Source organism: Olea europaea, unplaced genomic scaffold (genome assembly GCF_002742605.1).
Source record: "Olea europaea var. sylvestris unplaced genomic scaffold, O_europaea_v1 scaffold1224, whole genome shotgun sequence".
Lineage (NCBI taxonomy): Eukaryota > Viridiplantae > Streptophyta > Magnoliopsida > Lamiales > Oleaceae > Olea > Olea europaea.
The window spans coordinates 40116-52398 of NW_019229669.1; the positions used below are offsets into that span (position 1 = coordinate 40116).

The 12283-nt window shown below is 40.2% G+C and overlaps 1 protein-coding gene across 1 annotated transcript in view; it reads right to left on the reverse strand.

Moving 5' to 3' along the window:
- Positions 1-11353: 11353 nt before the first annotated feature.
- The window catches only part of LOC111374255 (microfibrillar-associated protein 1-like), a 1350-nt gene continuing 420 nt past the window's right edge, over positions 11354-12283 (reverse strand). The window contains exons 2-3 of the mRNA XM_022996909.1: positions 11742-12278; positions 11354-11654 (exon numbers count right to left, since the gene is read on the reverse strand). Coding sequence (XP_022852677.1) covers positions 11354-11654; positions 11742-12278 — 838 coding nt within the window. The remainder of the gene's footprint in view (positions 11655-11741; positions 12279-12283) is intronic.

Consider the following 12283-nt stretch of genomic DNA (forward strand, 5'->3'; position numbering starts at 1 on the left):
AAATCCATGATCGAAAAGTTCGACCTTTATTAAATTTTGTCCGCACTGGACAAAATTTCTGACTCCGCCCCTAAGCATCAAAAATAATATTTCACACCATAATCACATCAATTGATAGCGTGCATCTTAGTAGAAAAAAAGATATGTCTAGGAGACACGAGAAATAAGGAAAATTTGAAATTGGTACTTCTTCTCATATCCCGAAAAAACCTTAAAATGCACAAAATATACTACACTGACTTAAACTATACCAGTAACAAGTCTTAGGCTAAAGAAATCACAAATCTCTGTGTACATTGATTGATTCCATCACATTCCTACCGTCTATATTGCTTCTACTGCTGGTACAAGGCTTCCTCCTCGAACCAAATTCCATTAAAAAAATGAAAAACATGTGAGAAATAACAATTTTTTGCACTTTCTCTAGGGTTCTTTAACAGACATTCCAAGGTTAAAGTCATAGGTTGTGAGGGGATCGAGGGTGGCAATGCAGCAAAATAAGAGGCAGCCAGTGACAACTTTTAGGTAGGATTCTTTGCGAGATAACAGGGGTTGAGAGGAAGAAGGTTGAGGGAGATTCATTTTTAGGTCTTAATTGTAGTTGGTTATTTCTGTATTCAAAATCGTGGGTTATTAAGTTGTAATTAAAGTCAAAATAGTTGTGGATTAATAGCATAGGTGAAGGAGTAGTCAAATATTGACCAAAAAGAAAAATCAAGGTATTACCGCTCCTTACATGCCAGATTAGTGCTCGAACAGTCAAAGTAGGGGCACTGGCACTTGCTAAGCGCGACCTTGGCTCTCAAGCAACGGAATTACTGCTCGTTAGGTGCGAGGTCAATGCTAGAGCAGCAGTTATTTCTGAAAACCCTAGGTTATTTTACAATCATATTAGTTTCAAACACTATATGTGTGTGTGTGTGTACACATACATGTGTTTATGTCTTCGAAATTAATTGCTAGTAGACTTTTTCTTGAAGTTGGTATATTTGATATTCGAAACGTGTTTAAATTTTTGAAAGATCTTTAATATTTGAAACACTTTCTTGAATCGTTAATATTTGGTAGACTTTTCCTTGAAAAGAATTTATTACGAATACTTTGCACAAAGACTTTTTATTACAAAGATTTTGAATTCTTACTAGAAAGAGTTTGTCTACAAAATTGGTATCTACGTAGAAAATATTTTAGTTGTCCTTTTCCTAGAAGAAATTTTTCTTAATTGTCATTTTTCATATAAAATTTTAGTTGTATCTATGTAAAAGACTTTTTCTTGCAGAAAATTTATTGCAAAAACTTTCAAAACATGTTTAAATTGGTAGTTTTTCTAAAAACTGTTCTATTCTTACTTGTCTTTTTCTTACAAGACTTTCTTTTTCTAAAGTGTCATTTTCTTACAAAATTTTTTTTCTACAAATATTTATTGCTGGGAAAGAAAAAGTGATATGATCCAGGAGTCGAGCCCGACGAAGGCAAGTGCGAGACAAGACCCGTTGATAGTCGATGGCGGACCAATGACGTGATCAAGGGCAAAGCAAGTGAAACAAACGATGTGATTACTCGTTCAAGAAACTATTGATGGAACCATGTTCGGGACTCAAAATGGGACAAGTTTCGTGTTCGGGTCAAAGGCCGAAACAAAATGGATCAATGTGTTACAAGCAGCCGAAGGTGAGAGTGTGCAGTGCAACCATGCGGCCGCACAGCATGATACCGAGAATCAAATGGCTAAAATTCTTATTACCATGCGGCCGCACGTTTATAACCATGCGACCGCATGGTTCATTTCTGGGCGCGATTTTTCCTTCTTCTGCATTTTTCCTTATTTTACTAGAATTTCATTCTTAATCAAATTCCTACAATATTGGACGAATATTCTAGGAATTTTGTTAGATTATTAGAATTATATTTCCTTTTTAACTCCTATTCGAGGAATAGTATAAATAGGAGAATATCTTTTCATTGTAAAAAAAAACCTTTGAACTTTGACTATTGCTTAATATTATAGAGAGAGAATTATTCTTTCAATTTAATTGTTCTTCTTGAACAATCTTGAAACTTATCAAGATTCGACTTCTTGTGGCGTTCTATCAATCAGATTGTGGGTTCTTTCAATTGTAAGCAAGGGGTTTTAGGTTCTTCGCTAATCTAGGGTTTCTTGGTTCAATTCTTAGGGTTCAAGATCTAAAACCGGGTTAGTATTGGCGTTCTTGGGTTCCGCATCAATCTCGTTGTGGGTTTCGTAGTTTCCATTGCTGCGGGGTTCGCATCAGTTGGTATCAGAGCTTTGACTCCAATTTAATCAAGTTATATCCTTTGTTTTCTAATTTTTTTCAATTTCTTGTGTTCTTATGTCCAGAAGGTTTTTCTTGATCCTTGATCCAAAGGTTTCATCAAAAATTTTCAAATTCCGTTTTTGGGCTCAATTTTCGCCCAAATCAGTTTTCGTTTTCTTTGTTGGTTTTGTTGTTGATTTTCGGATCTTAAAAAAAAATATTGTTCATCCATACGGTACTGTTCATCTGTACAGTTAAAAAAACTTTTTAAATAATTATTGATCCGTCAAATATCAACTATTATTATTCATTATCGTTTCTAAATTACTTGGACACATTGAATCATTCCATTCCTTCGATTTAAATCAAGTTTTAAAAGTTTTCTTTGAGTCCTTTGTTACAATTATTGAGTCACATCCGGTTTGGGGAATTCTACACGAATTGATTGATTGATTGAGTTCATTGATTGTTCCTAAAAGCAATTGTTGAAAGAATTGAGTGGTAAAAGGCAGAGAGGTGAGCTTAATAGAGGGTAAAAGCCTTGTGTGTGTTCCGAGTAACTTTTGCAGAAAGGGCAGAATCAAACTCAAGCCGACAAGGCAATAATAGCAATGCAATGGAGGATTTAGTGCAAAGGTTTGAGAGGGCGTTTGGAGATGTGAGAGATAGGTTGGAGAAGCAGGAGGTTTGGATGAATAGATTAGATACATCGGTGGTTAATCTTAGCGGGGGCATCGAGTGGATGTATCCAATGTCAGAGGACCGGATAGATGGGAGCCTAGGAGGGAAAGACGAGAGGAGTATGGATATGGGAGTAACATGAGCGAAGATGAATTTCACGGTGTTGAGATGGGAAGGATGATGAATAGAGGTGATAGGTTCGACAGACGGGGTCGGAATGATCGCGGGGGGGGGGGGGTGGATGGAAACTTGGGAAATATAAAAATAACAGTTTCTTCATTCAAAGGAAGGAGTGATCCCGAGGCATACCTAGAGTGGGAAAGGAAGGTTGAAATGATCTTCGAGTGTTATAACTATTCGGAGGAGAAAAAGGTGAAGTTAGTAGTTTTGGAGTTCAGTGACTATGCAATTTCATGATGGGATCAAGTGATTACTTCACAACGTAGGAGTGGGGGAAGACCAATCAGCACTTGGGAGGAATTGAAGTCATTGATGAGAAAGAGGTTTGTTCCTAGCCACTATTACCGATAGATCCATCAAAAACTGCAAGGTCTATATCAAGGGTCGAAAAGTGTAGAGGACTATCATAAGGAGATGGAAATACTCATAATTAGGGCCAATGTGGTGGAGGATCGGGAGGCTACCAAGGCATGATTCTTGAATGGGTTGAATAGAAAAATTGCCAATGTAGTGGAGTTGCAACATTATGTGGAGTTGGAAGACATGTTGCATGTGGCTATGAAGGTAGAGAGACAGCTGAAGAGGAAAGTGGCAGCTAGGCAGCCGTTAAGAACTTCGAGTGTTAATCCATCTTGGAGGCCAGAGTGGAACAATAACAACAAAGGTGATAAAGCAGTACCTAAAGGTAGAAATGAGTGGCAGAAAGGGAAAGAAGAAAGTGCTAGCAAAACAGCACCCAAAACAGATTCACAACCATCAAGGAATCGAGACATCAAGTGTTTCAGATGCTTGGGGTCAGGGCACATTGCTTCTCAATGCCCAAATAAACGGGTAATGGTTTTGTTGAATAGTGGAGAAGTGGTGAGTGAAAGTGAATGAGAGTTTGAGGACATGCCTGCATTGGAGGACGTTGAAGAAGAAGAAAAATTGGAGTTTGCTGTTGGGGAATCGTTGGTGTCAAGGAGAGCTCTTAACACTCAAGTCAAAGTGGATGATTCGAAGCAGCAGCAAGAAAATATATTCCTCACACGTTGTTACGTCAACGATAAGGTATGTACTATGATTATTGATGGTAGGAGTTGCACGAATGTAGCTAGTACAACTTTAGTTGAGAAATTAGGACTAGCATTGTTAAGACACCCTAAGCCTTATAAGTTGCAATGGTTGAATGAAAGTGGTGAAGTTAGGGTGAATAAAAGAGTTTTAATTAATTTCTCAATTGGGAATTATAGTGACAAAGTCGTATGTGATGTGGTGCCTATGCATATGGGTCATATCTTGTTAGGAATGCCATGGCTGAAAAACCTATCGTTCGACCCAACTAACACCTAGAGGGGGGGTGAATAGGTGTTCTTGCAGAATTAAAAACTTTTTGAATAATTCATGCAACAAGTCACACAAATTATAATTTGTCAAGATTAATTCACGTGCTTTATCTACCTATGTTGAATTACCATTGACAAGTAAATAAATTAAAGCGGTAAAAACACAATAAACATGTTGACGGAGAAACCCAACTGGGTAAAAACTCCGGGCACAAGCCAGTAGAGATTCACTATTGTAGAAACCAACTTACAGCACGCCAGACATCATTGACACTCTCAATTTTCTGACCTCCTTGCTGTATGAACTCAAGACCCTCTTGGATTTTGCAGATCCGTGCTAAATCCCAGCCTTGTATAATTTCTACCTCCCGTGAATCGCCACGCACTCCAGCTCTTCAAGCAAATCCTTCCCGGATCTTCAAACTGATGATCTTCTGGAAGTTTAATTAGAGTTGTGAGACAGGTGTTTTGGGGTTTATGGATTTGATGTTTTTACTCAATAAGCCAAGGATTGGTATGAGAACAATGAAGGATTTCTTTGGCTTTTGATCCTTGGAGAGAATGATTTGGATTTTTGGTTGCCAAGGAATTGAAAGAATATTCAAAGTGTTTTCAATGTGAATTTTCGGGTTAATGAACACGAATGGGACGTTTGGTATATATAGAGGTTGATATATGGTAATGTGGAGCATCAAACATTCGCGAGCGTTTAAAATTAGAATTGGCTAGGTAACACGGTCGCTCGAGCGAGGTACTGGCGAGCCTTGAGCGACGTACCTTTCGCTCGAGCGACGGCTTAGCTTGAGTCCAGCGAAGTTGGTTCTGCAATTGTGGCTCGAGCGAGGTCAGGGCGAGACTCTAGCGAAATCAAAGCGCCACTTGCATCTTCGAGGCATCCCACACAACCCTAGACCTAGCCTATAAACTTTAGTTAATTGTAACTCTAGTCCCTGAACTATTGGACATTGACAATTTGGTCCTTGACTTTACAATTTTGACAATTTGGTCCTTGGTCACAGATTTGCCAATTACATATTTTCCTAACAAACTCCCCCTTTGGCATTCTGTGACAAAAACACATTTGACAGTCAAGGATAAAAAAACAAATTGACTCCAAACTACCAATCTATTCTATCACATCAGCAATATCTTGTTGAACCTGTTTCCTGAAAAACAAAACTCAAATACCACGTGAAAAAGCATGTGAAATGGAAACAGTAAATATAGACAAGATATAAATCATATATCATTAACCAGATTAAGAAGCAATAATAATGTATGTCTAAAACACCAAAAACAAACATTAAGATTGCCAAAACATCAAAAACTTAATCTAGTTATAAAATGACATATATACATCAACTTTATATCATAGTTATCAAAAAATAATTATCTGCTCCAATATCTATGCAATCTACTCCATATCAACTCAATCAATCTATTCCCCCTTTTTGTCACAAAGGGCCAAAGAAAAGCTAAAGCAACAACACGAACTAAGAAGCAGCATCTCCAGCACTGGAAGAATCAGAACCACTCTCAGCACTCGTGCTCTCCTCCAAATGATCTCGAATCCAGCGCAACCGACGCTGACAGACAGCAAGAGCACGGCGAAACGTAGACATCTCGGCTGACTGACGCTCCGAAGCAGCACGTAACTACGTGATCTCAGCTATCATACGAGCCTGCTGCTCGAACAGTGTAGACATCTGACCCAGAAGCGGCATCATGGGGTCAACGGACAACGTAGCCACCCCAGGAACAGAAGTAGATGTCGAAGGACGGGAGGAGCTGAGCGGAATAGCCAAAGGAGGAGCGGGACGAGATGGAAGGAATACCCGAGAACCCCCAGTAAGTATATCAAAAATAGGATCGAGGGGCTCGGAACAATCAAAAGCATCAACAGCTGCAGCCGCCACTGTAGCCTGAGCAGAAGAAGAGGAAGACGGAATATGGGAACGACTCTGATGAATAGTCTGCTGTCCAATCGGACGTCCTATGCGACGAGTCGAACCCTCCGGGAGTGAAGCACCCAAAAATAATGCAACCCTATGAATCAAGCAGGCATAAGGTAACCCGATCCGACCCCCCGGAGTACGAAACGAAACCAGAATCTGCTGGCAAACAAAGCTGGGTAGGTCAATCGAGTCCCCGCGAAGGAGGGCATAGAGAAAGCGGGTCCGCCCCATGGGTAAGGAAGAAGTATGGGCTACGAGCCATAGGTTTGTGCACACAATACGCAACAAAACCTGGCGATCAGTGGGAAGAGAACCCGTGGCCATCGCCGTAGGCCCCCCGACAGACGGGGTGTTCAAAATCGTCGACCGAACAAGGGAGTCGGCCGGAACAGCAGAGGGTAAAATATAGGGGTACATAGGATGGGTAATCTTTGGTATACCTAAGGCCTGAGCTACGGCAGAAGGTATAACCCTAAAAGAATGACCCCGCAAAAATACCCTAAAGGACGACCCGTCAATATCGTGGATATTCGCATAGAATTCCTGAACTAGGAGAGGGGGTGGAGGTGATAGACCAACAAGCAAAGGCTCCCAACCCCGAGACACTAAGATGGCAGCTATATCTACAGGAAGGTCAGACAAAATTACCTCACGCTCCACGAGAACGGGGCGTAAGGAGAACTGGGAAGTGAAGACATCCTGGGCTGTAGCAGAAATGAACCTCGATCGACTGTAAGAGGTCGAACCACTAGCCGGCTGGGAAGAGGACGTGATCGCTTACGGTCCATCTGGCACACGTAAAGAGGCAAGAAATGAGTCACATGAAAAATGCACATGAAACGATGTAACGTGTCATGACACACCGTGCACACAAATGAGGCACAAAAGTGATACATTGAAAAAACGCGTCGACCCTAAGAGCAAAGTCATCACAACTCGAAACCCAACGAAGAATATGCGTAAAGCCACAACAATAAGCATAAAGTCACAAACCCAATAATCAGCATATATACAAAACGTAAGTCCACACAGAGATCAAATTACCATGGAGTAAAGTGTATACAGACCAACACCGGGAAGAGTGCCACGTAGTCCATGCAAGCGAGACTCAAAACCTTAAATTAGTGAGAAAGGACACGTGAAAACAACCAAACAAAGGTGTATGTCGACCAAGTGACAATCAAATTCAATACCACGAGGACCCAAATCAAATAATACGATTGTTACACTTTTACTCCCCCTAACTGAATGATCTCATGTTTTTTTTTTTTTAACAAACAAACTTAAGTGCAATGCTATCCTCATTAGGCGACATAGATGACCCCCGTAACGAACGTTGGGCCGGTGACTCCCAAGTCAGACGACCTTAGGGCACCAAGTTAAAAACCCCTCGGCTTAATAGTTCGAGTCAAATAGGCCTCGAAGATAGTCAAACGTTCGACAAAATACAATAAACGTGGGGAAAGACAATATGATTAGGTGACACTCGTCCCAGATCAAGTCAAATGGACACACAATCCTAAGCATAGAAGATCACCATCCCAAGTCTCACCCAAGCGGTCAAGACTCACATACAGGACTACAGTGTGTGCTGTGCAAAGATGAATGACAAGCCATATACCCAAAACTCCACAGACAACGTGAACAATGATGGAACCTCAGACTCGTACATATGATGAATAATAGAGTTAGATTCTAAATGCAAATGCCAGAATCGAGATATAAAAGGCACACACATGAAAAATCCCCTTTTTTTTTCATACATTTAAACACACAAACAAAAACAGCAAATGAAGTTGAAACAAACAAACAAAAATGCATCACACATACATAGGTCACATGCAAAGTACGAAGTGACTAGGTGCAAATGTGATGCAAGCATGAATATGCAAGAACCCATGATCAAATAGGTAAGCTAACACCAACAGCCGTCCGAAGCGACTCAAACCTCAACCCATCTAGTGGTTTCGTAAGTCGATCAGCCAATTGATTATCAGTAGAGACATGGTCAAGAGAGACAACATGTGATTCAACAAGCTCTCGAATGAAATGATGTCGTATGTCAATATGTTTTGTTCGAGAGTGGTGAATGGGATTCTTAGAAATATTTATCGCACTCGTATTATCACAGAAAACAGTCATTGTCTCTTGACTAATCCCATAATCACTAAGCATTTGTTTCATCCAGAGAAGCTGAGTACAGCAACTCCCTGCAGCTATGTATTCGGCCTCTGCCGTGGATAAAGATATTGAATTTTGTTTCTTACTTAGCCAGGCTATGAGATTGCTATCCATGTAAAAACAACCCCCAGTCGTACTTTTCCTAATATCTGCATTTTCGGCCCAATCGGCGTCAGAGTATCCAGCCAAATCAAGATTGGAATTCCTAGAATAGAATATCCCTAGATCCACTGTACCACTGATATACCTGATTATGCGTCTAACAGAGCTTAGGTGTGACTCTTTTGGATCTGCCTGAAAGCGAGCACACACTCCTACACTAAAGGCAATGTCAGGCCTAGTAGCTGTGAGATAGAGAAGACTACCTATCATGCTACGATATAGGGAAGGATCTACACTCTTACCAGAAGGATCACGACCTAACTTTAAGCTAGTACTCATCGATGTCCTAGTATGCTTCTTACTATCTAACCCAAATCGCTTAACGAGATCCTTAGCATACTTAGACTGTGAGATAAACAGTCCATCCTCTGTCTGTCGTACTTGAAGTCCAAGGAAATAACTTAACTCCCCAACCATACTCATCTCGAACTCTCTCTGCAGACACTCAACAAACTCAAACGCTAAAGACTCAAGAGGAGACCCAAAAATGATATCATCGACATAAATCTGAGCAATGGTAAAATTTTCTTCTATATGTCTAATGAATAAGGTCCTATCTGCACCACCTCGAGAGAACCCATGTTCCTCAAGATAAGATGTGAGTCTCTCATACCAAGCTCTAGGAGCTTGCTTCAAACCATATACCCCTGAGCAACTAATCTCGCCTTATTCCTAGTTATAGTACCTTGGTCATCTGTCTTATTCTTAAAGATCCACTTGGTACCAATAACATTACAATTTTCAGGTCTGGGAACTAAGATCCACACATTATTCCTAGCAAATTGATTTAGCTCCTCATGCATCGCATTCACCCAACACTCATCACTAAGGGCCTCTTCAACTTTCTTAGGCTCTACCTGAGAAACATAGCTAGTGTACGCTAGATTGTTCAGTACTCTCCTACGAAGTCTCATCCCTTCATCTAGATCCCCAATAATATTATCCTTAGGATGACTAGACTTAACCCTAGTCGATGGTTCCTTAGGATTTTTATCTAGATTTTGTGGAAGTGTTTCCTTTTCAGATGTTTCAGGTTTCTTACGAGATGATTCAGGCACAGGTAGCTCAGTAAGATCACTTGAACTCAAAAGATCACCATCTTTATTACATTTTCAGCACTCTTCCCCTCACTCACAGCATTATCTATCACAACATTTATAGACTCCATCACCACACGGATACGTAAGTTATACACTCTAAATGCTCGGCTACTCCTAGAGTACCCTAGGAAGATCCCTTCATCACTCTTTGATTCAAACTTACTCAAGTTCTCTCTATCCCGCAAAATGTAGCACTTACTCCCAAATACTCGAAAATACTTAACAGTAGGCTTTTTACCCTTAAGAATTTCATATGGGGTCTGATCAGTCTTGGGTCTAAGGTAGACTCTATTGATGATGTGGCATGTAGTGTTAATAGCTTCTCCCCAAAAGTGTAGGGCTAATTCCTTGCCATTAAGCATGGCTCTAGCCATATCTTGAAGGACACGATTCTTCCTTTCAACTACCCCATTTTGTTGTGGAGTGATAGGGGAAGAGAACTCATGCAATATCCCTTCGTCCATACAGAAACTCTCAAGATTAAAGTTCTCAAACTCTTTTCCATGGTCACTACGCATCCTAGACACTTTGAGATTCAGTTCATTGCTAAGCCGTTTACACAGAGACTTTATGAGGTCACAAGCATCAGATTTTTTCCTAAGCAATTCTATCCAAGTAAACCTCGAGAAGTCGTCTACCACGACAAGAATGTATCGCTTACCACCTAAACTCTCGGTCCTAGAGGGTCCCATTAAATCCATGTGAATCAATTCCAGTGGTCTTTTGGTCAGAATTTTAGTAGTCTTCTTATGGCTCCCCTTAAGTTGTTTACCTAGTTGACATGGTCCACACACAACATTTTCACTAAGAACTATCTTACGCAACCCATCTATCAATTCTTTCTTAGCCAACTGCTCTAGACTCTTATAGTTCAAATGACCTAATCTTTTGTGCCAGAGCTCACTCACATCAATTTTAGCACTCCTACACACATAGTTAGAATTAGGTAATACCCCATAACAATTGTCAGATGTTCTAACCCCTTCAAGGACTACCCCACCGGATAAATCATACACGGTACATCTCTTCTGCACAAAACTAACCTCAAAGTCGTCATCACAAATTTGACTAATGCTTAACAAATTTGACTTTAAACCTTCCACATAAAGCACATTAGAGATCACAGGTAAACCATGCATTTGTACAGTACCTTTGCCAAGAATAGGTGCAGAGCCCCCATCTCCAAAGGTAACCATACCACCATTACATTCATCAAAAGTAGTGAATAGAGCTTTATTACCACACATATGCCTAGAACATGCACTATCCAGGTACCACATATTAGAATTTTGAGCTTTTAAAGCAACATGAGCAACAAAACAGTTTTCTTGACCTGAAAGTCTACCTAGATCACCCTTTTTGACCCAAACCTTTTTAGATGACAAAGTACTCTTAGTTAGCTTAGTAAACATCTTAGTCAAATGACTAACCTGATTAGACAGAAAGCTAACCTGACTAGGAATGTTTTGATTTCTACGCTCATTGCCTAACTTTTAACATCTAGGCCTAGTGTGTCCTAAAACTCCACAGTGGTGACAGGTGGGAATGAACCTAGGCTCAAAGGTATGTGTCTGTGGGTACCTAGTCCTGATGTTCCTACGTGATTGATGACTCTGTTCCCTAGGAACACTCTTACCTTTACTTGGACTCCTAACAGCATTAGACTTAGAGGCAGACACAAAGACAGTCTTAGATGGTCCAGCAACATGTGTATTACCCTCAACATATCCTAGACCTCTCTTATCTCCCACTGGCTTATTCATTCCCAACAGGTTATCCAATTTATTAGTTCCACTTATGAATGTCTGAAGATGAGCATTAGATTTCTCCAATTCACTAGTCAAACTCTTAACCTTGTCTTCCAATTTCTCATTGACACACTTTAACTCACTACCACTCTTAAGTGAATCCTGAAGCTTACTACCCAGTTTCTCTTTTTCCCTTTCAAGTTCGTCAACCTTTTTAAGTAGGGCTTTATTGACCTTCTTTATTTTAAGACTTTCCTTAAACAACAGTTGATAAGCTTCTTGTAAGTCTATGTCATCCTCATCCTCATCCTCATTACCAGAATTATCGTTTGAATGTTCTTCCTCAACCTTGTCACTTTCCTTATCAGATTCACTCTTAACAGTAGCCACAAATGCCATATAATTTCCTTCATCATCACTACTAGAGGATTCCTGCCTATCACTGATCTCAGATTCATTATCAGTAAGTGAGATAACTAAGGCCCTATCTTTCCATTTTCTTTGATTTTTCTTATAGCTAGGACACTCATTCCTATAGTGACCTATTCCTTGACACTCATGACATCTAACCAAACGTGGCTTCTCACTTGACCCTTTATTGTTAACTTTCTCAATTTTATCTTTTGTGAATCTGCTAGGGGCTCCACTCTTTCTATCCTGAGGCTTTCTCCTATT